Here is a 25,620-nt window from a genome sequence, read left to right on the forward strand (position 1 = left end):
AACATCTATATATGTTATGAAAGATCAAAGAAAAATGTCTTTTACCGTACTATATAGTATGTCCTAGTATGTACTCTGTTTTTTAATGGAGCTATTGATGTTATATAATTGGGATTGAAATTCACATATTATATAATATAGCAAAAATATGTGTGTTTTATTTTTGTTTTGACATAAATTATTTTTTCATTTTAACAAATAAAATAACTTTTGTGGCAGATGTTATTATTTCTAAAATACACTGTATAATTGACTGTTTTATTCTAACGGTAGAAAACCAACAATTATTGAATGTGCTAGCTAAGTTGTGTAATATGCAAGCACCTTTGATTATTTAAAATTTTGAACTTATTAGCCGAGTGCAATGCATCTCCGCTCATAAAGTACCATGAGAAAGTAATTATATACCGCCCCCCCAGATGAAGTCATTTTTAAAAATAAATTTTGCTCTTAACCCATTATTTTTGTTTTATTCTCAAACTTAATTAGGGATTTTATTTTAACTTTCATTTAAAAAAACAAAGTTATATGCTATTATATCAATGGTATAGTACGGAGAAAATTTAATAAATCATTACGAATGTAAAATTCGGCAAACCAGTCAGACTTGTCATGTTGGTAGGCAGTATACTTTCGGATTGAATTAGAATTACGACATAGTGGCATCTATCTACCTACAAGGCTACAGGTCTTCATCATTGTCTACTATTTATACACTATTAATATAAAACCGAGATTGGTTTCAATGAATAATACAATTAGTCTTGAGATCTTCGAGAACATCGAGCTTTAACAAACAAGACGAGAGAACATGTCCATCAAGGCTCAAGAACACCAAACTCTTGAAGGTATGTAAGTAGAACGTTCTTTTAAATCTTTATTTACATCTTTTATTAAACTTTTGCTCTCCCATCAAGATCCTGAGATCCATGTTCAGTCTTCTATTTCTCGTGAAGCTTTTGCTTCCTTAATGAAAAATAGACTTTAGTTAGATCCGGTTTTGCTATTATCGATGGTATCATAGAAATATGATGCATATAGACTTTTGCTTAGGTGCAAGATTTTTGTTGTTCTTTAATGAAAAATATATGAGTGAATTTGAAGATCATCAATCAAAACATAGAGCCAATAGGTTTCCCCAAAAGCTCATTTGGATCTAGACACAAAGTTTGATGTATCTTATTTAACAATGGCTAATATAGAGTCAATGACTGTAGTGGAAAATATTCACTTTTAGTGGGAAAAGAATTTAAGCACTTTACTTGTGATGTTATACTTGATGATAAGATTCAATATATCACTTTTAAAATTTAAAACAAAGATACAAAATATTTGTATAAATATACCATGTTGATATACTTAATATTGTTAATAATATGTTTTCTAAAACTTATAAATGAGAAATTTTTACAGATGAAAGTGTACAACACAACATGATAGTCAGTATTTTTTTTCAATATATAGCATGAAATAATATAAAATGATCATAGAATTATAATTCATTAACTATGATAATTTGAGAATACTTTTTTATCTTATAGTTACTATTTTTAATAAGACTTTCTATGATAAATATATAAATTACATATCAAAATACTTAGAAATATGTATAACATTATTTATGATATATTATTTTTATAGACTTATAGTTGATTAAATACTAGGTTATACTCCACCTTATGTAGATACAATTTTATGTTCTATATATATTATTATGAATATATTTAAAATAATTACATAGTTACTGAATGTAGAATTGTAAAAACAAAACATTTAATTCTAAATTTGCTTTACTAAAAAGGTGTGTGTTTACATATAAGAACTTAATATAGGCCCAATTTGAATATAAGAAAATAATAGGCCCAGATAAAAAAGCCTATAGTTTCATTAGCCAGCTCCGCTTTTAGACTTCCAGTCTCCATAGAAACAATGCAGATCGTGTTAGACTTCTCCTCCGCCTTTCCCCACCCACGCGCCGCCGCATTAGCCACCACCTCCACATCCAGTATCTCAATTTCACATTCTCCGGCGATAAAATTTCACTCTACGAACGTATCTCCCTCCTCTAAACTACTATTAGCTTCCTCTTCTTCTTCTCGTAGATGTTTCATCTGTCGATTTGACAACAATTCTCCGCGGTTTGATTCCAGCGACGACGATTATTATAACGAGGATGAGAGTGAAACCAATGAAGATGATTGTTTGATCGAATGCTTGGCAGATGGGAAGACGGAGGATGGGGTGGTTCTCATCTCGGTGGAGAAGCTCGAGAAGAGCTCGCGGCGGATACGCTCGAAGGTTGGAATTGAAGCGAGTCTCGATGCCGTGTGGAGCGTGTTGACTGATTACGAGAAGCTGTCGGAGTTCATACCGGGCCTTGTCGTCAGCGAGTTGGTCGAGAAGGAAGGCAACCGTGTTCGTCTTTTCCAGGTTTCTTTCTCTCATTACGTAACAGTGTACTTCACAGTTCTGTTGATCTTATCTAACTTGGGTGATAGAGCTTCAGTTCACGACCGTGTCCTTGTATAAGCAGCCGGGTTCGGTTTGATTCGGTTTACAGTTTGTTTGGTTTGGATTGCCGAATTGAACCGAAGGAATAATCAGTTCGTTATTAGGTTAGTTCGGTTATGAAATTGTGCGGGAATTAATTAAAGTTTTCGGCTTTGGTTAGATTTCTATCAGAATTTAGTTAAGTTTTTGGTTAAATTCGGTTAATTTAGTTATTTCTATTCAAAAAAATTGGAGAATTTTGGTTAAATTTGGTTAGTGTAGTGTGCCGGAATTAATTAAAAGTTTTCGGTTCGGTTAGTTTTCTATCAGAATTTAGTTAATTTTTTGGATAGTTTTGGTTAAATTCCGGTAATTTAGTTATTTATATTTAAAAAAATTGGATAATTTTGGTTAAATTTGGTTAGTTTAGTGATTTCTATTCAAAAAAATTGGTTAGTTTGGTTTACAAATTTAGTTAGGATTGGTATCATATTGGTTAGGATTTTCTTTTAATTGGAAAACTGAACTAACCGACTGAACTGGTTTATCTGCCAAATTGAACCGAACTCATAACCCAACTTAAACCGAGTTTTTTTTTGTGCTTACCATATTGGTAGCCTAATCGAGTTTTGTTTTAAGTTTCTTTTATGAGCATCAAGTGGTATGTATAAACCAGTCTCATTCTCAGGTTTGTGTTTCTTTGAACAGATGGGACAGCAAAGCATCGCTTTGGGTCTTAAGTTTAATGCCAAAGCTGTTCTAGATTGTTTCGAGAAGGAGCTTGAGATTCTACCACATGGGAGGAGACGTGAAATCGACTTTAAGATGGTAGAAGGAGATTTTCAATTGTTTGAAGGCAAATGGTCCATTGAACAAGTAATAATCTCATGTTCAAACACATTCATCTACCTTTCCACAAAGCTGGTTTTGATGTTTTGTTTTTCTTACACAGTTAGACAAAGGGGAGGCTTCGGACTTACAGTTTAAAGATTTTCCGACAACGCTTGCATACACTGTGGATGTAAAACCAAAGATGTGGTTACCGGTACGGCTAGTTGAAGGAAGATTGTGTAATGAGATAAAAACAAACCTTTTGAGTGTTCGAGATGCAGCTCAGAAAGTCATTGAAGGTGTTATTCATGATCTTTGAGTTTTTTGTTCCTCTTAAGACCAAGTTGAAGTAGTGTTTGTACTTCCCTGCCGGTAGAGCTGGGTTGCGGGTCAAACCCGCCAACCCGCGGGTACACTGATTTTTTTTACTCAAAAAATTTGATCTGCTTGACCCGCAAAAAGAAAATATGAAATCCGCACCCGCCCCGCTAAAACCCGCGGGTGATCCGCTAGACCCGCGGATAATATTAATAATATTAAAAATTATTAATTTAAATATTTTTTATTAAAATAACAATAAAATTTAATATTTTAAATATTTTTTATTAAAAATAACAATAAAATTTAATATTTTAAATATTTTTTATTAAAAATAATAAATATTAATCTATTTATAATTAAAATTAAGTTATTTTTTAAAAAATTTCTATTTAAAAATAATATTTTAAAAAAAAATCTTTTTTTTTAGTTTTTGCGGGTTGGCGGGTACCCGCACTGAATTTTGACTGACCCGCACCCGCCCCGCATAAAAATTACTCAACCCGCACCCGCACCCGCGAACCAAATTTTTCAAATCACTCGATCCGCACCCGCCCCGCAGCAGATCAAATGGGGCGGAGCCCGCGGATAATGATTCATATTCCCAGCACTACCTGCCGGTTAGATTGATTTAGTAAGCCTTTTTACATCCACACAGTACAATACGTGGTTTAGGGGTATTTTTATACCTGAAATAAGATTCAAACCGGACCAAACCGAATTACATAGTAGACTAGTGAGCATCACTTTAGTTCCTTCGTAATTACAATCTGCACGCCTATCATATGATCAATATCTTCAACCTAACCACTCTAAGACGTGTCCAAGAACGAACTTTAACTCAACTACTTCAAGTCAAATGAATTTGAATCTTTTCTTGTAGACGTGAAGCTTGCTATATAACGATAAGAATTCAAGATAATCATCAACAGCTAAGTGTAAGTGTAAACAAAATTAAGAAAGAAGCAAAGAAACCATACTATGTTTTTGCTTGTGTTGAATTATTTAATGTCTATAACATTTTCACGGCCAACAAGATCTGGTTACCGGAAACAACAACAACAACAACAAACAACACAGTAACATAGTATATCTTACAGACACAAACTTATCCATCTTTGATCTTAAACCGACGCAACAGAAATTTCATCTGAACCGGTAATAACCTTGAACACATTCTTGCTTGAAGGCAAACCACCCACTGGTTCATCTTCAATTCCACACTCATTTGTTCCTCTCCTAATCATGAAATAACCATCCTGCAAATATAATTTCATTTATGTTAACAACCTCCACATTATAACATCTCTTTAAAAATTAATTACCAAATAACACTTACATCACCCCAGCTTCTGTTCCATTGATTAGCCAACAACTATAAACAATTCCAAAAAAAAAAGTCATAAATTTTTGATTCAACTTCAATTTTTTTTTTGGATAAAATGTTTTAACAATTACCCAATAATCTTCTCCATCATCAGTAGTTCCCCAACCAATAAGTTTCACAGCATGACCTCCAATGTTAGAACCTGTTATGTGCTTGTACACTCCAGATTTGTAATGAGCAAAGTCCTAATCACAATACAAACCCATTAATTATCCATCTTTCAATCTAAAGCCTTCTTTGAAGTTTTTATTACCTCATAAACTGTGAAAGAGACTTCAACAGGTCCATTCTTGTAAATCTCAGCCATGATGTCTTGTGGATCAGACTTGACAGTGTATGTACTAACACTGTAATGTTTAGACTCGCCCCATAACTGGTTTCCGCTAACGCATTTCCTCATGCATTTCGGTGTAGGATACCCCGGTTCACAACCAGGGTGGGAGCATCCGGTTTGATCAAAGTATGGATCACACTAATCACCAAAAAATTTCAATCAAAACCAGTTCCAAGTTCAGGATTTTTTAGTGAGAACTAGTGGTTACCTCTTCAGTGACAACACCACTGTAGGAAAAGTATTGCCAAGCAGCAATAGGGTAGCCACCGTCACAACCATCACCACAACGAAATCCACAACAAGCTAAAAGATCATTTACTGATAAAGTAATGTTCTGAAATTGGAGAAACAAAGAAAACATGATTAGTGATTCTTTGTAACTTAAGTTTTATTTAAATATATTTTTGATTAGTGTTTTACCATTCCAAATTGGATACAGAATCTATCAGATAGTGATTCAACAGCACCAAATGCCCAGCAAGAACCACAATGTCCCTATGAACCAAAAAATCTCATTAATAACGGTTCTCAGAACGTTACAAGAACCATGAAAGAGTGAAGCTTTACCTGATCTGTTAAGAGAAGAGTTAACAAACACACACACACACACACACAGACAAAATCAATAGTTAGTAACAAAAATGAAGAGTCTGAGACACAAACTGTTGAAAAAGAAATAAAAAAAAGACCGAACCTAAGATGTTGCCAATGCTGGTGCACTGAGGCCAAGCGGTTCTAGCATCGAATGATTTAGGTAGCTTTAGAGACTGATCATGGCTTACAACAGGAACACCCAAGAGCAGCTTCTTAGGTGTTGGTTTAACCCCAAGGAGACGCTTAAACTCTGCAACCTGCAGCATTCATACAAATGATTAATCATATCATTACAAGAAGGATACTTTTTTTGTTGATTTAAAGATCTATTACAGTTGCGTTAGAGAAACGATCATTTAAAGCAGCTTTCCATCCAGCGTTTGGATGTTCGTTGACTTTCTTCACTATCTCTTCCTGTTGAAAAGTCAAAATCAAGATTAGGGATTAATCATATCAAAAATTAGTAGTTTTTAAGTAATCAGAACAAAAATTATAAATTTTTAATTAAAAATAAAGAGAATTCGGACCAAACCTGAAGTATCTTGGAGTTCAGTTTCTGTTTGGTAAGATTGTCTGCTGAAACTCCCTGATTCAGACATAAACACACGAAGTTTGAACCTTTCTTGATTATTGCATAACACAAGGAGCAATAAATTAAATAAGATTCATCTAAAGCTAACCTGCAAGGAGGAGACAAGGCCTAAGAGCAAGACAACAGAGACCAAACAGAGTTTGGTTGTAGAATCAGCAGCCATGGTTTTGGAATCTCTTCTCCTTTTCACACTTTCTCAAGTCGATGAATCTCAGAGAACTCTAAAAGATCTTGTAATGGACGCAACCTCAGTAATGGGAGAATCTTTTTTTCTTTATAATTGAGATAGAGAGAGAGAGAGAGAGAGAGAGAGAGTGGCTTATCTACTGAAGAAATGACAGAGATTTTTCTTGGGAAAGTGAATTGAGATCTTAGCCGTTGATTGGTTCTCATCTACGGAAAACTAGGCGTTCTCGAGGTATACATGATGGACACGTTGCGTCATTTAGAGTTTTACACGTCGTCGTATTTGGATGTTGGACTCTTCGTCACGAAATCCGCATAAACCACTAGTGGTAGATTAATATTGGTTCCATTTTTGTTGATTTTTAATGCGGAAAATTCTGGTTATTTTGTAATTTTACGGAGCAAGTAAATATAATACAACTAGTATTGAAAATAATAATTTGTATTCATCATTTTTGACAAAAAAAAAATCATCATCTTAAACTGATGCAAATTTTCGACAAAAAGAAAAAATTTGTATGCATATTTTCGTAATTTGTATTCATCATCCTACTATATAAAAGTAACTAATTTTGTGGCTTCTAAGAGTGTCCACTTCATCTAAAATATTCAGGACCAATCAATATGACATGTCATCTAGCATATTCTCCAGCCCAAAAATAAACTATTGCAACATATATCCGAGCCCAATTAAATTTATGGGTTAGTCTTCCAGAAATTCATGTGGCCAGAAAGTAAACTCAAGCCCTGAGGAAGTATGAAAAATTAAGGTTAACGAATAATAATTATAAAAGTCTCTGCACATATTAAAATTTAAGTATACAACACGTGTTTTGGTTGCTCAGTATTATATGCTTCATTTTACTTTAGACTTGATGTTTGTTTCGATCAACATACACTGGACTTTACTCATCCAATAAGATTTTCTCTAACTGCTTATAACATATTGCGGCCCAAACTATTTTTTTACATCTCGCGTCACAAACTAGGATAAATAATTGATTTCTTACTGTTTTCACATGATATCTGCAAATAGTGATGTGGGGTAGTCCACAGCTTCATGCTCAATACTTGCGATCCACATGCACGTAATGTGGATTGAAGAACATGTTTCATTTCTAATAGGCTGAACAAATGTGATGTGATTCAAAATTCCTCTTTTATTTTAATCCCAAACTCTAAAAAAGGTTATTTACTTTCATAATCCTAATCAGATTTTTTAATACTTAGCTTAAACCACCTATGCCAATCAAATGAACGGAGAAACCATTTTATTTTACAAACATATGAGCTTCACATAACGACGCCAGTAATAGGTCGCATGCCTTAATTACTCAGCCCTCTAACCCGGCGATCATAGAAACAACTGACTATACGTCGTTTATTTAGGGCATCTCCATCCCTACTCCATTTTTTCCTCTAAAATGGTGTAAAAGTAAATATGGAGTAAGGAATGCTCCAACCCAACTCTATATCTCACTCTATAATGAAATTTACTTCATAAATGGAGTAATCTATTTTTTTTTGTTCATCCCTCCATTATAGAGTGGGAAATGGAGTAGGATTGTAGTAATTTTACTCAATTTTCACTTTTACATTGGAGATGCTCTTACTCATCCGTTAACAAAGTTCTCATTCGTAATAAATATAGGCAAATAAAGACTTCAACGTTTTAACATTAAAATGTAACAACGTGTAGCAACTGCCCTGGAAAACAAAAAAAAACGCTTGAACATTATTCAAAACAGAACAGCAGACGTTCTGACTTACGTTTACTTGAAATATATGGGTTATATAATCTCGCAGCCAAAAAGGTCAAATAAATTAACCAAAAAAACACACTGCAGGTGCGTATGAAGAAGGAAGTAACAGATAGGAATGGCTACTCCATCCCCACCACACACTCCCCTCACCCAGTTTCTTCATTTTGATCACAACATTTACCTTCCTACAATTGAGTTCATCAACAATACAAAACCCATAGATACGGATTGTTTTTCAATCTTGGTTTCATTTAAGACTCCTCCCATTTACTTTAAATTATTGGAACTATCCTTACCGGTTACATTTCTCGGTAGAGGTTTAGATTCTTAAGAAAAAAACTTGGTCCAATATTACTCTACATAAATCATTTCGCAAATTTAAAAAACTTGGCAAAAAAAGTTATGGAAAAATCAAATACAAAATTTAGTATCATCATTCAAATTTACAATGGTCTGTAAACACAGATATACTGGCTAATGATTCTGCATTTATGATTTGTGTTTACGTATACATACATTAAAATCATATTGATGACTTCTCAATAATACCCCTTTAATTTTTAAATTTTTTAAAATTTATACACGTTCAATATAAAAATTTTTAAGGCAAACAACTGGGCCGACTAAAAATCTATATTATATATGAGCTCCATTGAACCTGTCCACGTCAGCATAAAAAATCAACCAATAAAAGATTAGATATTCGCCACGTCAGACGCTCCGGGCGTATCATTTGGGCCTCGCATTCTACAGGCTCGATAATGTTCGGAATAGAAAAGCCCTGGAAGCCCGTGAGCGCTGAAGTCCCCTTTCCCTTTTTCGCGAAGAATCAACCCTAATTTATCAAAATCGATCTTCGATCCCCTTTCTCTTCCTCTTCTCTGTTTACTACGTTTGATGAATCTTTATCGTGATGGAGGCTTGCCGCAGAAAACCTTGCCGTCGCCGGCTCAACCTCCGTCTGAGAACCAGAGAACCGCGGCGGAGGTACAAAGGAGAAACGAGAAGATCGCGAGATTCATAGAACTTTCTCATGGATCGTCGTATGTGGCGGACGCAACAAAGTACCTCAGCGACAACAATGGGAGAGCGATGAAGATCCATGAAGATCATTGTCATCGTCACTGTCAAAGATCCAGCCGGAGTCAACATGCAACCAATGCTCAATCTGTCCTCAAGCGTCTATTTCATCATCGGCTGTTTACTAATGTGTTTAGTTGTTCAATCTCCGAGAAACCATTCCTCGATGTGACGGAGTTCGAGCCAGTTTTTGTTTGTTTTGGGAAGATGGTTCAGAACTTCGTATAGTCGAACTCCCCGATAGGGAAACCAAATGTGGCCGCTACCGCTGCACGATACCTCCTCCGACAATGAATTAGATATTTCGGTGTTTCATCTCAAATATGATTTTTGACATTGGTACTCCCTGTGACGCATCCGATCATACCTTTTACTCTAACCTCTTGCTCTTTCCCTTGTGTAGTATATTAACCAAATTGTAATCTCTATCTTATCAGAGTTTGATTCCATGCGCGAGCGTCACGGATAGGAACATCTTAGCCGACGCGTCGAAGGTAGTAAAGAAGAACAAATCAGTGAAATGAAAAGACGACATGATTCTTAAGTCTGCAAGTCGTGATAATGTTCTTTTGAGTCAGCTTGATAAGTCAGAGATAATTAAATATACAGGGGGATAGAGGCAGTTGCTTCTTGACCGAAGACGATGTGGCGAGGAAGGCAAAGGCTCTCACGTTCGTAGAGGCTTTGTCGTGAGTTATCTTAATTAGATTTATTATATATGATCATTGCTTGTACGTTGACTCTTCATGCAGATGTTGTAAACACCATGAGTCTTCCTTTTGATCACGATCAACATGAGATCGTGATTGAATATTCATGTTGAGGTCACCATGAGATCAGAGTTGAGAACTGTACCACATTCTTTTTCAATGCAAAAAACAACAGTTAGAAGTTGTGTAACAAACAAACATCTTCTTTCCAAGATGGTAAACATTTCTCTTCTCAAACCTACTCTTCCCCAAATCTATGTGACTGATGAACTAAGACTTGCTAATTTTCAGGTGAATGAGTACAATTTTGTTTGACTTAATGTATCTTTCTTAGGCTCTTAGCCAGAGTAGAACTGTGATTTAGAGTCATGTGTATGCTTCAGATTTGTTTTCCTCTTGAAATATTATCATAGAGTAGCTTTTTGGTTGCAAAAACTCATTTCTGATATAGAATTGTACATGTCTATTGGGTTTTAGGTAAGTGACAAGTTCTTAGAGGGATATATCCCACTCTCTCTGTGCAGGAATGGCTTAGTTTGGTTTAGAGACTTTATCTCGGTTCCATAGAAATCATATATCATGTAAGTTGTGCCGATCATATGTGAATTAAAATCTCTGTCTGCTCCATAAGTTTTTTTAATAGGTTTGGATCTTAAATAATTTGCAGTGTGTCCAATAGCTTCCAGAACATTCTTGAGTTGTCGTTTTTCTCATTTGCAGGGATCAATTCCTTATGTCATGTTTTTGAACATGAACTGTGAACGATTAGTTTTAATTCGCTAGAAGTTAGTTTGACCTACTTCCATTAACTTCTTAGCAATCATGAATATGTCAGTATCCCCTGTTGTAGATATGGGCTGCCACTGAAGGTGGAAATTTGAGAGTGACATACACTTATGTTATCCTATCATTGAGTTATATATATATGCATAATGTAACTAATGAGTTTCCACCGGCTAATAGGATACAGGGTGCTAGCTCTCTGTTGCGTGCATGATGCAGAAGCCAAGCTGGTGCTGCTACGAAAATTTGATTGATCAGTCAGTACCTCACCTGGTTGGGAGGCAAAGAATCTGCGAAGCTAATAAAAAATAAATTAACAAGAGTGTGTAATACCAAGCTAACAACTTAATTTACACAGTCAGGACATCAATATTTACAGTCGTATTCGCGTACTCATTATTCTTTCTTTAATATTTCATTTCTTTTAAATAATTATAAAAATTAAGGTAGATCCAGACCAATGTATTTTTTTACTGGTATTAGATGACTCTACTTTCTACCTTTCCGTTTGGTTGAGTGTTTTGTTCTAGGAACGATGATATTCGTTCTGAAGTTTTAATCATCACTTATTTACAGTTTACAGTTTACTACTTCAAAAGCTCACGTTAATAGTTTATAGGATTGGCCTAGGTAGTTAAGTTTTTATTTATTTGGGCTACCACGATGACTGCTTCTAAGCTTCATAGTCTACATGAAACGTTTATTCAAACATATGTAAAATCATAACTAATTTAGTGGAACATATCCTTGAATATATAATTTCGTTTTTGCTTATCCATCAACACGAGAAAGAAAAACGCATAAGTAGCTCAAAATATTTATGTTCACATACAATGTATCTTCCATATATTCATTTTGCTATTTTCAAATTTATTTTATTTTAATATATCTTTACAATATATTAGACACACAATTACATGTAATGATGATGCCTTACGAAAGAATTATCAGAATAAACATTAAAACCTCTTCACGTAGTAGGCATTTCTCAAGTAATTTGTCTCAGATTTCTCCCTTGCCTCTCATTAACATCAAACCTCATATATTTTTTTACATTGCTGATGCAGAGAATAAAGACAAGGAATAAGCTTACACGTATTTTTTTTTCAAATAAGCATATGAAAAGTAAGTCTGTTTCCAGAGGTCTGAAATCAAGTACTCGCCTAACTCGAACCATCATAAATTTTCCTTTTATGTCTACAAAGTATTCCATATGGGTACGATCTTCTACACTCGACAAGCGAACATACCTTCGTGTGTATTACTTTTAACTTTTTAAAAAATGCTTGGTCGCTAGGTTTAGTATTAATTTGAAGGTTTTTTAGATTTCTTAATGTTAGTTTCATACCCAATGTTATTTTTTAAAGTTATATTGCCGGCATGCGTTCTTATGATTTTTTTGCTTCTCTAAATAAAACCACAAACCCAGTGGTTATGGTTTAAGGACTTCTACACCCAGGTCTGGGGTTCAAATCCCAGACTATGCAATTTCTTGCAGATTGCACAGGAAATCCAGGTTTCAATTCCCGGAGCAAGCGATTTATTCAACAATTATGCGATTACGGAAGAAAGGCTTACAAGAGTTTCTCAACATGGTGCAAGTAAATCCGGTCAGACGTGATCTTCATAGGACGGCTCAAATGATGCAGTTAGGCGTAGATCCTCATAAGGCAGGTAGTATTGTCGGTTATCGAATCGTCTTTGTAATCTTTCTCATAATTGTAATATCTAAATAAATCCCCGACAAAAAATAAAAATAAAACCACAAACCCTTCAGATCAATATGTATGATTTCTTTTTCACTCTCTTTTCATATATTCAAAATTCTTTGCCTCTAAAATTTTATCAAGATATTGAACTTACATGAAAAATGTGTTGTAAATATAGCTTTTGGCCAAAGGAAATCATCAAAAAAAAAACATTAATAAAAGGATAACAAGATCACTCCCTACTTCCCAAGTTCAAAAACTTTGTAAGTTCTTTAGGGCAAATTTATCAAATGAAATTGCATAGGGTGGACAAATTTATCAAACTTTGTAAGTTCTTTGTATAAACTAAAAAGAAAAATACATCACCACATTATCCGCCCGTAGGGCGGACACGGACCTAGTTTTAATAATATTATCAAAATTATATTTCACATATATAAAAACATATTATATTGCAAACTACTTTTATAAATTTGAGTGAATAATTAAAGCTTTAACGGATGGATATATAGATGATGATCTAGAAGAAATGTATATTACACACATTCAAAGTATCTAAGACCGCACTCATTAAAAACGACCATGAACAAGTTACTACTTTGTGTAAATCAATCTTTGATGACTAGACACACACCATAAGGACCCAAATTCCTACAAGTTATATATGCCGTGTAGACAACTTAGAATTGTGAGTCATAGACTTATTAGTGATAACAAAAGGTCTCAGAACTTGGTTTACACAACAGAATTACGATGCATGGTATTTAAACCGAGCTTTATTGAGACAACTGAAAGCATCCATGTAGGAGACGAAGCCCATGAACCAAAACTCAAACCCATCTTGCGTCACCACATGCACATACCTCTCGCTTGGCTTCAACACGTTAGATGATGAATTAACGCTCCTTATCTTTTCCAACTCCATCACCACCTAACAATATATTAGAAACATCACATTTTTATTAGTACTACTGATTGGTTTACTATGGACTAAAATCTTGTTACTACCTTGTTTTTTTCCTTTTTTTTGCCAAGGTGTAACAAATCTTAGATCTTATTTTGTAAAATCTGAACCTTTATTTTAATGATATTTACCTTTTAGCAAAAAAAAAAAAAAAAAAAAAAAAATGAAACATTAAAGAGTCGTATAGTCTGACCTTATAATAAGCTGGAACACCGCTGGAAGGACTGCGGATAGCATAGTCGCTACAAAAAGTGATCCTTCTATTTGAAATGTATAACACTCCGGTCACTGGTCCTGAAGTGGTCGATATGTAGCAAACGAACGAGTCCAAGAGTTTCTCTGCGGCTAAGAGACCAAACTCTCTTTGATACACTCTGTATGGTCCTCCTTCAACCAATATTTTAGTGCCTTGAGCAAGCCTAGCCCTTGCTGCATCACTTAGGCTAGGACTAAACTTCACTGTTCATGTCCAGTCTCGTCAAAAACATACAGGGATGATTTAGTTTTTGTGCAACTTCAAAGATAAAACTAACACAACCCAAACCAAATCCGGTAGACGAAACCAAAGTTAAACTTAGTTCAATAAATCAAATCAAATCATCCGAAACTCTATAAAATTCACATTTTCCCACTAATAAACTAGATGTAGAATTGATTAATATAATATCTAATTAGGGGGATTTTTTATAAAAAAAAAACAAATGATCAATATTTTTGTAATATATACACCTACTTTAAAAATAAACTGACAACTTAATTTAAGAAACCTTTTTATGGCATTGACTTAAAGAAGGAAATATATGAAAAGGTCACGTACGGTGGTCTTTCAAACCGTCGGCGAATGATTCTGCCTTACGAGTCACCTGCTCCACTTTCTTCCCGCACCGATTCAACACCTCAAGAATCTTATCTTTAGACCCTATATCGATCCATCATATATATCATAATATCAGTATCAACCTTTATATAATCGAACATCACTGATTAATGGGTGATTAACTATGACACATACTCATATAAGCAGTAATTACATTTTACAATTTTTGCTTACTCTTATCAGAAGCCGAGGTAGGTGTAGTAGTCTGGACGTAAGGATTGTAGTTATTACGACCGCCCTGACCGATGTTCTTATGCTTAACCGTCGAGTCTTTCTCGTTCACGGTCTTGTATTGTGGATTCATGATGTTACCTTATGATGGTACGTAAAAGGGTACGATATATGTGAGGTTAATATAGATCGGAGGCTCGTGGGTTGTACGCTATTGAACTTTTATTAGCTGTTTTAAAAAAAAGATTCTGATAAGTGATAACATTGATTAATTCTCAATGGACGGTGCCGTGGTAATGTAATTATTCTTTGAGAATTTGTACTCCCTACACACCACTTTTTCCCTATTTGCACTCCATACCCTATATCCCTCCAATTTTCTTCCCCCCAACATTACCATTTTCCCCCCATTCAATGATATCCCACCTTTGTTAGTATATTTAGCTAATTTACTCATTCTTTTGGTGATCAGGTTCTTATTCTATATTTGCTGGGAATAAATGAATATTACGGTTTCACAAACCTGTTTTGAATTTCACGTTCTTATTTGAGAAATATTATCACAATCACAACAAAGATTTCATGTAGGCAAGAGGAGTGACTGATAGCTACATAGGATTGACACCCGTTCTATGTAGATTATTAGAGAGCTAAACATAACATAGTTTTGTAAAGTCTACCAAGTTTGTTTGAGAAAGTACACGTGGAATATTTCTTATTGTCCCATCATATTAAATTATTAATACATCTCCATGTATCCGTAGACAAACCTAAGGTACAAAAGACGAATGTACAACTATGTTCGAAAGTATAACATCACCACCAATATGCATATCTTTTTTTTCCACCAACATGCATATCAATCGAAATAGTTTCATAAACTTTTGATATAAATGTCTAAGATCGATATCAAAAAATTAACTATGGAATCAAATGACATCGCATTCGAAGAATGTCCCAAGCTCTGATTCAAGAATGTGTTTTTTTTTGTCGCTAATTACATTGAATTCATTCAGAGTTTAGGCTTCTGTATTCCTTTTATACTTGATTTTTTGCTAGTAAGAGTCTCTGTTTCGCCCAGGGGCGGATCTAGAAATGTTTTTAACCGGGGGCACAATATTAAAAACAGCAAAACAAATGTTCTGATGGGGGCACATTTTCAATTTCCTTCAGTAAACTAACCATATTTAATCAAATCAACTTGTGCTATTTAAGAAAAAACAAAAATCAGTAGGGGGCACGTGACCCCATACCGTCTTGAGTACGTCCGTCCCTGGTTTCGCCTCAAGTATTTAATGTACGGGACTCATCAATGCCATTTACATAGCAATCTGGAATTGCAAAATTCAGTTTCAACAGATATTCGAATCTATCCAAGAAAAGGAAGAAGATTTCGATGGGTAAAAAGCATTTTCACCCTCTCCAATCTGATTCGAGTTTTGATATAAGCCTCTGTCTGAACCAGAAGGTGTTCCTATATTCCACCTTCGAGGCTATACACATTACATACTCATCATGTCAATATAAACACAAAACAGTGAGAATTAATGTCTGAAGATTTTTGGGAAGAAACTTGATTTGCAGGAAAAAAAAATCAGAAGCTCCTCAAAAGAAATACAGAAAAGTATTTGATGGATCATGTAGAGTTTTAAACCGATTTGAGCTCAAGATCTTGGTCAGTTCAACCTAGAATACTATCGATTCAGGTTTAATCGTCAAGTAAAGCAAGAACAAGATGGCACGACTTTGTTAACCCTGTGTTCGCTGATCTACTCACAGGAGAGGGAAAGAACGTCCCTCGGCGCGTTTTATTATGCTTCAGAGAGCTTCAACACAATCAACAATGGCGATCTACAACGTATGAAACAAGATACGTGATCCGGAGATCTCAATCGAGCTGAGAACAGAGTATGTGATCGACTTACAACGTGTAATCGATCTACCTCCTATACCCTGAGGTGTGATGCTTCCCAAGCTTCTTCTACACGACGGCTCGAGCTCTCTCTTTCTCTGATCTGATCGCCAGAACTCTCTCTGATCTTTTCACTCTGTTTCTCGATGATCGTAACAACCTTCTCAACGTCATCTTTAACGTGTAACCACCTCTTGTACACGTGTTTTCCACTTATCAAAACGTCATCGTTCTGATCACTTAACTAAACCACCAAAACCCGGTTTAGCTATGGGCATACTAACCCGGAGTTTAATTGAACCAGACTTTACAGATCAGAATTGATGTTTGACTCCTAACTAAGCCATGTATGAAATTTGACTAAAGTACTTAGGTTTTATATGGCTAGTAGCACAACAGACCAGTTTCCGGCCAGCATCTTTGATACTGCAGCTATGTCCACGATCCAGTTCCTCAAGCCAAAACAAAGTCGTTGGATCAACAAGGTCCACAATGTTTCATCTATTTTTTTCTCTACAATTTTCATCCAAGAGTGTTGACTTTATTTTTTAAAGACAAATTTTGGTTCCATAATGGCATCTCCAGTTTCTCTTTTGGAACTTTTTCTTTGTGTTTCTCTAATGGAAAAAAGTTGCAGAACCACTCACAACTTTTTGGATGTTGACCACTTGTTCTCTTAATTCGTTGTTGTCATCTCTGACATGGAATTCGTAGCCATGATCGACGACGAGACAATCAATATATTTATGTTGAATTCAGATTCAAGTGGTAATGACCCTATTCCAACGGCTTTGCTCTAGAAACAATTTCTATGAAAACCGCTGGAATTTCATCGAATGTATAATTACTAAAGGTAATCTTATCTGTGATTTATGAATGCAACCGGGGCTTCTAGCTCTAGTGGTAAATGGTTTACAGCGGTGAGTACCACTACCTGGGTTTGAATCCTGGCCATTGGAAAATTAATATTTTGGCATCGCCAGAGACACAGGACCGACACGTGGCAACACGTGACTAGTCTAGATCACTTATATTATCGAAAGAGATGGTTTAGAATAAAACTTTTTCAAAATTTATTTTATGTGTTACATTGTATTTTATTTCTTTTAAACTTGCAATTGGTTGCATCTTTAATATCTTATTTGTAATGTTACAACTTATATAGATAAAATAGTTGTTAAAATTATCTTTTTTTGGGAAATTCTTCTCTGTCAAATATTTTCTTTCCTTTTTGTTTTGAAATATTCCTATGTTGTTTCCTTTAATAAAAAGAGAGATAGAGGAAACAACGTTCCTTCTTCCAGATTTCTCAGATTCTTTCCCTTATTTAGAAAAAATCCCAAAATCAAAAAAGTAAAAAGAAAAACACACATTCTGATTATAGGGGTTTAAAGAAGTTTCTGACAGATTCTCCGGCGAAATTCTCGGCAATGTCGACGTTTTCGCCGTCTCTGGTCCTCTCTCTCATCCTTCTCAACCTACTTTTGGTTTCATCGACGACAGAGATGATCAAGGAAGGAGAGATTCGACTACCTTCTGAGAAGATCAACGGCCAATTCTGCAACGCAACGGCTAAACCGGTTTCTTGCCCGGTTAAATGTTTCAGGGCTGATCCGGTTTGCGGCGAAGACAGCGTTACTTATTGGTGCGGTTGTGCAGACGCTTTATGCCACGGAGTTCGTGTTTCAAAACCAGGTGCATGCGATGTTGGTAATGGCGTTGGTTTGTCTGTTCCAGGACAAGCTCTGCTTTTGATCCACATTGTCTGGCTCGTGGCTCTTGCCTTCTCTATTCTCTTGGGCCTCTTCTGACAAAATCTTTTGTTGATATATTTTTATTTATTTATTGTCCTGTATTGAAAACTACAAAAAGAAAAAAAAAACTAAGATGAAGAAGGATCGTTATTTGATTTGGTCCGTACAAATGAAGCTTTCTTGAATCTAGCTTTCTCCATCTCTTTCCCTAGATAATCCAAGATCGTGTCCGTTACGTGATTAGGCAAACAGTTTGCGTCTAGCATCACTTTCAAGTACTTGTAGGCTTCTTTCAACCTCCCCGCTTTACTATTCACTTCGATCATGGTATTGTAACTCACGACGTCGGGGTTTACCCCATTGCTCTTCATGTGATCAAACAGTCTCGTCGCTTCGTCTAGCCTGTTCGCTTTCCCCAGCGCGTTGATCAATGTGTTGTACATCACGATGTCTAGATACCCTCCTTGCTCTGTTAGTTTTTCGAGCACCGCGCTTGCTAAGTCCGCTCTTCCCAATTTACCAAGTCCTTGGATTATCACGTTGTATGTTGCGATGTCCGCCGCGCAGAAGTTCTCGCCCATTTGGTCGAGGACTCCGCGGGCGGTTTCGTAGTAGCCCTTTTTGACGAAGGAGCTCATCATCGAGTTGTAGGTGTAGCTGGTGAGATTGGTTACCCCCATATCGTTGAATATCTCGAACAGCTTGCAGGCTAAGCTGAGATCACCTTTGGAGAGGTAAATAGATAAAAAGGTGTTCATCATGTCGACGTCGAAAGAATCCGCCTTCGCTTCCACTCTCTGCCCTCTGGCTAAACCAAACAAGGGCTTAGGTTGGTTCACCTGGTGGGCTAATCGGTCCATGTACGGAGATGATGACCAAGGATCATCATCTTCTTCTTCCAAAGGTGTTACTTCTTTTGAACTCACCGTGCTAATGATATCTAGGAAGCTTCCTTTACTTAAGAACATTGGAGTGTAATCTTTATCTTTACTCTGAGTCCGTTTCATCGAAGCTTCAACTCCAGCGTTCCATCTCAAGACATTAGGCACCAAGCTCCCTTCCCTCACGTGCTTCATCAGCTTCTCTTTCCAATCCCACCTCCCTTGTCTATGAAACTCGACCAAAAGCGAACTTATCGTAACCAAATCAACAGAGAACCCTCTCGTTTCCATCTCCTCAACCAGCTTCACCGCACCGTCCACCTTCCCTTCTCTACAAAGCTGCAACACAACGATACTGAAAGTAACACCATCCACAAACTGACCCTTCTTCTTCTTCAAATCACAAAAAAGAGTAAACCCAGCCTCCGCCCGCCCGTTCCTAAACAACCCATCGATAAGAATATTGTAAGTCCAGCAAGAAGCTCTCACCCCTTCCTGAACCATCTTCTCAAACAGCTCACACGCTTCACCAACTCTCCTCGCCTTAAACGTCCCGTCTAGAAGAGAATTATACAAAACAGTGTCGGGAACAAACCCGTTGTACTCCATCTCTCCAAACACCCTCATCGCATCGTCCATACGATAGGACTTGCAACACCCTTGGATCAGCACACGGTACGTGGAGTTATCAGGCTCATGACCAGAGACTTTCAGCTCATCCCACACAGCTAAAGCATCTCTCACTCTCCCAGCTAAACACAGCACGTGAATCAAACTGTTGTAAGTGCATATATCAGCATCATCGTTCATCTCTTTAAACAAACTCAAGGACGATTCCAAATCGCCCCATGTGCCAAACGCGTGGATGCATATGTTGTAACCGCACGTATCAAAACGGAATCGTTTTATCCCCTTTAGCTTTTCATAAACCGTTTTGAACTCTTCCTTCATATCAGCTCTCCTTAAACCAACCAAGAGGTTGTTAGCAGCGACGTTACCAGGGAGATAACTTAAAGAACCTTCTAGAAGCTTAAAGAAGATTGAAAGAGCAAGAGAGAGCTCCTTCTTCTTCAACAGAGCGATGAGAACAGAGTCGTATACGTTCAAGCAGCCTCCTGACTCCTCCTCCATGTAATCCAAAACTCCCAACGCTGAGTCATACTTACCAGAACGGATCAAAGAATCTAAAACTACTTTAGACGTTGTTTGATCTAAGCTGATGTTGTCTTCCTTCATCGAGTTCAGGAGATCGGGGACTTCTCCGAGGAGACCTGATCGGCAGACGGTGCGGAGGATCTGGGAGTAAGCTGAGGAGGAGTGTTTGTACTCTGGACGGAGGGAGAGACACCATTTGAAGAAGGTGAGCTTCTTTGAGGGGTCTAGGGAGTTTCGGCGGAGGATTTGGAGGACGATTGGTTCTGAGATTGGTGTTGTGTTGGCGTCGAGGTTTCGTGTGCCGGATTGGGATAAGGTTTTGGTTAGAGAGGCGATGATGAGGATGTTGCAGAGCTGTGGGAATTGGGAGTTTTTGGATTGAGGGAGGCCGGCAAGGGCGGATGATACGGCGGCGCTTGCTCTTCCGTGACGCATCGCGTTGTACAGCGACAACAGATGGGAAGAAGTGAACTGATTGATGTCGGAACAGATGAAAGCAAACAGAAAAACGGTACCGTTGTGTTGAAACTGAACCGAAATAAACCGAATAAAAAACTGAATCAAACCAATCAATATATAGAAATGGTTCTTACATTTCTATATTATAAAGAATTTTTATTTGGGCAATTGTCAATAATAGCACATTTTGAAGTTTATGTCTCAAAAATAGCACTAGAAGGAGAAAGTCACAAAAATAACATTTATTAAAGGGTAAAATATCCTTAATACCCTTGGTTTAAAATTAAATAAACAAATAAAAATAAATAAAAATAAATAAAATAAAAATAAAATAAAAAAATAAAAAAAAATTAAAAAAAAAAATTAAAAAAAAGAAATTTTTTTATAGTTCAGATTATATGTTTTCAGATTCGAAATTTTTATAATTTTTTTTTGAAATTTTTTTTTTTAATTTTTTTTTTTGGAATTTTCTTTTTATAATTTAAAAATACTTTTTGAAACTGTTTTTAAAATTTTTATTTTTTATTTTAGTATTTATTTTTTATAAAATTTTAAACCCTAATTCCAAAACCCCACCCCTTAACTCTAAACCCTAAGGTTTGGATTAATTAACCCAAGGGGTATAAGTGTATATTTACTTCTTTAATGAAACCTATTTTTATGACTTTGAGCCTTGAGTGCTACTTTGCGAACAAAAACTTGGTTTGGTGCTATCCTAGTATTTTTCTTTTTTTATTTGCTTCTGATATACATGACCATCCAAGTACCAAATCAATTTTTTTTGGGATATTAGAGTATTTAAGTTTTAAAATTAAACTTAATTCGCATATTATAAATTTCTGAACGAGGTTTGAGTCGGATTCTTCCAAGTTCAGGTAGTTTCGCATGAACCTAAAAGTATCTAAATAATTTATATATTTAAAATATCATTAAACCATTTATACAAAAGTGGTAAAAATCAAAATTCGCATGGGCATACGGATCAAGTTGTAGTTTCTATATTATTAAGCCCACATTTTATATGAGTTTTTTTTTTTGACATCATATCATATGAGTTATTTAAAATAGTCTGTAATCCAAAATGAATCTAAAATTACTTTGGATATGAGCAACCGAAGTAAACCAAACTGAATATTACTCAAACCAAATTTTGCATTGGTTATGAAAAGAATACACTATAGTCTAAACCCGAAACAACCAATTTGAACCGAATCTAATACCCAAATGACAAATAATTATTTTTTAAGAAACCAGGCCCGTTTAACTAGAGTAATGGGCTCACTTTGAGGCCCATTGATTCTCAGTTTTCAATCGATAAACCCTAAGGTCTTATCTCCGTCGTCTTCATTCTTCCTTTCGCTCGCCGTTTCCACCGAAACAACGAGAGAGAAGACACAATCGACTGTAAAACAATGGGGTTCAAGAGGAAGAAGGGCGACGGAGACGGAGAGGAAATGGAATCCGAAGTTCGCGGAAGACCGAGCTTCAACACGGCGGAGAGGAGGAACGTGATACTACCGTCGATGATAAAGAACAAAGACAAGAGAGCCAAAGTGTACGCGAAGCAGAAGCACGAGAAGAAAGTCGAGAAGCAGAAGAAGATCAAGGCTCGTGACGCTGCTGAGAAGCAAGCTCTCGAGCTTGGCGAAGAGGTAAACGAGCTCGAGATCTTGATAATGTTATTTGATTTTTGGGAATCTAAAACGTCGTCGTTTCGTGTTTTCGCTTGCAGCCTCCGCAGAAGATGGTGCCGAAGACGATTGAGAATACGAGAGAAGCTGATGAGACTGTTTGCAGACCTGATGATGAAGAAGTAAAGTTTTCTACTTTTTGTGTGTTTGGAGTCTTCTTCATGTTCTTTGTTTCGTTTAATCCTCAATTCTAGTTTTGGTCTTTGTCAATGATTGCAGTTGTTTGCGGATATCGATGCTGATGAGTTTAATCCTGTCCTGAGACGTGAGGTTACTCCTAAGGTCTTGATCACTACATGTCGTTTCAACTCCACTGTAAGTCTTTTTGCTCAAGACATAACTAAGCATTAGTGATTGTATAGCTTTGTCGTGTATGCGTATTTTATCTGTGCATTGCAGAGACTGAACTTATACTATAACCTACCACATTGTCTCTCAAAAGCTGTTGTATAGTTATGTAGTTTGTTTTGAGTCGTTTATGTGTTATATGTGCATTGCAGAGACAAAACTTATACTAAGTTAAAATATAACCATCCACTGTCTCATAACACGTTGTGTAGTTTTGTTGTGTGTTTTTACTTCATGTAGTATCGTGTTGGGCCTGTTTTGATTCGTTTATGTGTTATTGCAGAGAGGACCTGCGTTCATATCGGAGTTACAGTCAGTGATCCCGAACTCTGATTATCGCAAGAGAGGAACTTACGATCTGAAGAAGGTAAATTAATATTAGTCTCGGAAAATTCTTGTAGAAAGTTCATCTCTTTGCAAATATGTGTATCAGTGTATAACCTTTTAGATATATGGCTATGCAGATTGTAGAGTACGCAAAGAAGAAAGATTACACATCTCTTATTGTAGTCCATACTAATCGCAGAGAGCCTGGTTAGCTTTTCACTCTTTTGAGTTACATTGTTCTGTTATCAATCTTTATATGGTTAGTTTCAATTTTTTTGGAAAAATGATGTAGATGCGCTCCTTATCATTGGTTTGCCGAACGGTCCTACTGCTCATTTCAAGTTGTCAAATCTTGTTCTAAGGAAGGATATCAAGGTATGTTACCAAACACACATTTTGTCTTCTCTTCTCTACAAGTAAGAGTGTGGATTAGTGAGTAGTTGATTTTAATTGCAGAACCATGGAAACCCTACAAGCCATGAACCGGAGCTGGTTTTAAATAACTTCACAACTCGTTTAGGAAACCGTGTTGGGAGGTAAACTATATTGTCTGAAAGTGGTGTTGAGTTCATTATTGTCTTTGATCTCTTGTGGGTAATGTTATGTTTCTGTTTTTTCCCTCAGGTTTTTTCAGTCACTCTTTCCTCAAGAACCTAACTTCCGTGGTAGGAGAGTTGTAACGTTCCACAACCAGCGTGACTTTATATTTTTCAGACACCATCGGTAAACATAGTTTCACCCTACTCTTCTAGGTTCTCCTAAAACACGTATTGAACAAAATTGCAATTCTGTTTTTTTTTTTTTGCGTAGTTACATATTCGACGTAAAGGAAGACAAACAAAGTGGTGCCAAAGGGAAAGACGGTGTTGCTAAAGAGAGAGTGAAGCCTCGTCTTCAGGTTAGCATATCTAAAGATTCACATCTCTTTTGTGTTTAGGATCTATCAGTTTATATATATATATCCCATGAATGTTGGAATCTATGTGCAGGAATGTGGTCCTAGTTTCACGCTTAAGCTAGTTACGTTACAGCATGGGACCTTTGACACCAAAGGCGGAGAGTTTGAATGGGTTCATAAGGTAAAACAAATCACCACAAGATTATATTATTATTATTATTATCTGTTTTGATACGGTTGTTAGTTAAAGAGTTTTGGTAAGTATTTAATTTTTTTTATCTTTCATGTTTTGTGTTTTCATTACAGCCTGAAATGGACACAAGCAGGAGGAGGTTCTTCTTATGATGAAAGCTGCTGTCTTCACCCAAGTTTTGTGTTTATTTCTGTTTGAAGTTTTTACCCCAAACCAAATCTGTAGGTTACTTGCATTGCTTGCAGAACTTCACATTTCTTCTCAATATAAGTCATCAAGATTTCAACAATTTTGGTTGTGTTTGATTCGAGCCACGGTGGTTAATATTAGAGAAAGTAATCATAATTGTTACGACGACGGTACCGAAAAATATAGAGAAAGTTAATGATAATAGCCGATAAAAGAAAAAGAAAAAAAAAAGGAATGACGTGTTTTGGCCTACGTCATTATTGTTACCACGACTGTACCGAAAAAGAATATTTTTCAGAAGATGCTTGCAAATTAAAAATGAGCGTTCAATCACTTTTTTTTGGTTAAAAAATAGTAACTATGTTCCTTTAGACTAATCTATATTTTATGTCATATTTTCCTATAACACCCTTTAATATTTTTGAAAATAAATTTAATAAATAGTTTTACAAACAAAAAAAAATTGGAAAAATAGTAACTTTTGATAAAATACCTATATGAACTTAGTGATATTTTTTCCAGTTATAAAAAAGTTAAAATTATAATTTTCATATTATGTTCTAAATAAAGTAGAAATGACATTCTACGAAGTAGAAAACGAAATCCACTTTTTTCATTGAATCTACAATGTTTAGAATACGTGATCTACGTAAATAGGAGTATTCTAAAAATATTTAGAATACACATTCCGCGCTTAACCTATCGTTCTAAAATCTTTAGAAATCAAAATCTACACATTAATATAAATCTAAAACACGTAGAAACCGACTTCAACAGATTTACTATAAATCTAAAACATGTAGAAATCAAAATCTAAACATTACTATAATTCTAAAAAACTGTGGAAACCGATTTCTACATATTAGTTGTATTCTACGGATAAGAAATCAGTTCCTAAAAATATGGAAACAAAATATTTGGGAATATTCACTTTTATATTTTGAAAAAAAAAATCGATTTTTTTTTAAAAAAATAAAAAAACGAAAAAGGAACAAAAAAATAAAAAAAACGAAAAAGGAATAAA

The 25,620-nt window shown here is 35.7% G+C and overlaps 6 protein-coding genes, 1 long non-coding RNA gene and 1 other non-coding gene across 10 annotated transcripts; 4 read left to right on the forward strand and 4 right to left on the reverse strand.

The window, feature by feature from the left end:
• The first annotated feature begins 902 nt into the window (after window positions 1-902).
• LOC103836807 lies at window positions 903-3,683 on the forward strand. Its single transcript, XM_033278805.1, has 3 exons — window positions 903-2,430; window positions 3,199-3,366; window positions 3,443-3,683. The coding sequence occupies exons 1-3, from the start codon at window positions 1,930-1,932 to the stop codon at window positions 3,638-3,640; spliced, it is 867 nt and encodes a 288-aa protein (XP_033134696.1). The 5' UTR covers window positions 903-1,929; the 3' UTR covers window positions 3,641-3,683.
• Window positions 3,684-4,601: 918 nt separating this feature from the next.
• Window positions 4,602-6,929, reverse strand: LOC103836809 (cathepsin B-like protease 3). Its single transcript, XM_009113104.2, has 11 exons — window positions 6,635-6,929; window positions 6,487-6,540; window positions 6,288-6,368; window positions 6,055-6,211; window positions 5,928-5,932; window positions 5,781-5,855; window positions 5,569-5,694; window positions 5,280-5,498; window positions 5,098-5,211; window positions 4,979-5,014; window positions 4,602-4,898 (listed from the first exon to the last, which is right to left on the reverse strand). Exons 1-11 carry the CDS (start codon window positions 6,707-6,709, stop codon window positions 4,764-4,766), a joined length of 1,077 nt encoding a protein of 358 aa, XP_009111352.1. The 5' UTR covers window positions 6,710-6,929; the 3' UTR covers window positions 4,602-4,763.
• A 1,615-nt stretch (window positions 6,930-8,544) lies between these two features.
• Window positions 8,545-11,648, forward strand: LOC108869601. Of its 3 annotated transcripts, XR_001955943.2 has the most exons (4): window positions 8,545-9,914; window positions 10,013-10,069; window positions 10,185-10,501; window positions 11,256-11,648. It is a non-coding gene; the product is annotated as an uncharacterized LOC108869601 (long non-coding RNA). The 3 variants fall into 3 exon arrangements; XR_004450864.1 differs by lacking the exons at window positions 8,545-9,914; window positions 10,013-10,069 and adding an exon at window positions 10,763-10,866 and having other exon boundaries at window positions 10,076-10,501; XR_004450863.1 differs by lacking the exons at window positions 8,545-9,914; window positions 10,013-10,069 and having other exon boundaries at window positions 10,079-10,501.
• A 1,614-nt stretch (window positions 11,649-13,262) lies between these two features.
• LOC103836810 (GEM-like protein 2) lies at window positions 13,263-15,083 on the reverse strand. The gene is made up of 4 exons (XM_009113105.3): window positions 14,793-15,083; window positions 14,559-14,660; window positions 13,935-14,200; window positions 13,263-13,708 (listed from the first exon to the last, which is right to left on the reverse strand). The coding sequence occupies exons 1-4, from the start codon at window positions 14,920-14,922 to the stop codon at window positions 13,526-13,528; spliced, it is 681 nt and encodes a 226-aa protein (XP_009111353.1). The 5' UTR covers window positions 14,923-15,083; the 3' UTR covers window positions 13,263-13,525.
• A 1,063-nt stretch (window positions 15,084-16,146) lies between these two features.
• Window positions 16,147-16,286, reverse strand: LOC117128797. The gene has a single exon (XR_004452189.1). It is a non-coding gene; the product is annotated as a small nucleolar RNA snoR138 (small nucleolar RNA).
• A 1,454-nt stretch (window positions 16,287-17,740) lies between these two features.
• On the forward strand, window positions 17,741-18,610 carry LOC103836812. Its single transcript, XM_009113107.3, has one exon. The coding sequence runs from the start codon at window positions 18,132-18,134 to the stop codon at window positions 18,510-18,512; it is 381 nt and encodes a 126-aa protein (XP_009111355.1). The 5' UTR covers window positions 17,741-18,131; the 3' UTR covers window positions 18,513-18,610.
• On the reverse strand, window positions 18,520-21,174 carry LOC103836811 (pentatricopeptide repeat-containing protein At4g01570). Its single transcript, XM_009113106.3, has one exon. The coding sequence runs from the start codon at window positions 20,924-20,926 to the stop codon at window positions 18,584-18,586; it is 2,343 nt and encodes a 780-aa protein (XP_009111354.1). The 5' UTR covers window positions 20,927-21,174; the 3' UTR covers window positions 18,520-18,583.
• Window positions 21,175-22,274: 1,100 nt separating this feature from the next.
• LOC103836813 (ribosome production factor 1) lies at window positions 22,275-24,696 on the forward strand. The gene is made up of 11 exons (XM_033279686.1): window positions 22,275-22,602; window positions 22,683-22,763; window positions 22,861-22,956; window positions 23,273-23,356; window positions 23,454-23,523; window positions 23,609-23,691; window positions 23,773-23,852; window positions 23,941-24,039; window positions 24,127-24,214; window positions 24,306-24,395; window positions 24,521-24,696. Exons 1-11 carry the CDS (start codon window positions 22,363-22,365, stop codon window positions 24,557-24,559), a joined length of 1,050 nt encoding a protein of 349 aa, XP_033135577.1. The 5' UTR covers window positions 22,275-22,362; the 3' UTR covers window positions 24,560-24,696.
• Window positions 24,697-25,620: the final 924 nt, after the last annotated feature.

Source organism: Brassica rapa, chromosome A09, assembly GCF_000309985.2.
Source record: "Brassica rapa cultivar Chiifu-401-42 chromosome A09, CAAS_Brap_v3.01, whole genome shotgun sequence".
Taxonomy (NCBI): Eukaryota; Viridiplantae; Streptophyta; class Magnoliopsida; order Brassicales; family Brassicaceae; genus Brassica; species Brassica rapa.

What these genes read in the sequence shown, in the direction of transcription:
- LOC103836807 (XM_033278805.1), top strand. Translation starts at nt 1,930, where the DNA reads ATGCAGATCGTGTTAGACTTCTCCTCCGCCTTTCCCCACCCACGCGCC. An exon ending in ACCGTGTTCGTCTTTTCCAG is followed by an intron (nt 2,431 to 3,198) that starts GTTTCTTTCTCT and finishes TTCTTTGAACAG; the next exon opens with ATGGGACAGCAAAGCATCGC. An exon ending in GCAAATGGTCCATTGAACAA is followed by an intron (nt 3,367 to 3,442) that starts GTAATAATCTCA and finishes TTTCTTACACAG; the next exon opens with TTAGACAAAGGGGAGGCTTC.
- LOC103836809 (XM_009113104.2), bottom strand. Translation starts at nt 6,709, where the DNA reads ATGGCTGCTGATTCTACAACCAAACTCTGTTTGGTCTCTGTTGTCTTG. An exon ending in TGAACTCCAAGATACTTCAG is followed by an intron (nt 6,369 to 6,486) that starts GTTTGGTCCGAA and finishes ACTTTTCAACAG; the next exon opens with GAAGAGATAGTGAAGAAAGT. An exon ending in GGAACAGAAGCTGGGGTGAT is followed by an intron (nt 4,899 to 4,978) that starts GTAAGTGTTATT and finishes TTATATTTGCAG; the next exon opens with GATGGTTATTTCATGATTAG.
- LOC103836810 (XM_009113105.3), bottom strand. Translation starts at nt 14,922, where the DNA reads ATGAATCCACAATACAAGACCGTGAACGAGAAAGACTCGACGGTTAAG. An exon ending in CGACGGTTTGAAAGACCACC is followed by an intron (nt 14,201 to 14,558) that starts GTACGTGACCTT and finishes GGACATGAACAG; the next exon opens with TGAAGTTTAGTCCTAGCCTA. An exon ending in GTGTTCCAGCTTATTATAAG is followed by an intron (nt 13,709 to 13,934) that starts GTCAGACTATAC and finishes ATATATTGTTAG; the next exon opens with GTGGTGATGGAGTTGGAAAA.
- LOC103836812 (XM_009113107.3), top strand. Translation starts at nt 18,132, where the DNA reads ATGTCGACGTTTTCGCCGTCTCTGGTCCTCTCTCTCATCCTTCTCAAC.
- LOC103836811 (XM_009113106.3), bottom strand. Translation starts at nt 20,926, where the DNA reads ATGCGTCACGGAAGAGCAAGCGCCGCCGTATCATCCGCCCTTGCCGGC.
- LOC103836813 (XM_033279686.1), top strand. Translation starts at nt 22,363, where the DNA reads ATGGGGTTCAAGAGGAAGAAGGGCGACGGAGACGGAGAGGAAATGGAA. An exon ending in CTCTCGAGCTTGGCGAAGAG is followed by an intron (nt 22,603 to 22,682) that starts GTAAACGAGCTC and finishes TTTCGCTTGCAG; the next exon opens with CCTCCGCAGAAGATGGTGCC. An exon ending in TACTAATCGCAGAGAGCCTG is followed by an intron (nt 23,524 to 23,608) that starts GTTAGCTTTTCA and finishes AAAATGATGTAG; the next exon opens with ATGCGCTCCTTATCATTGGT.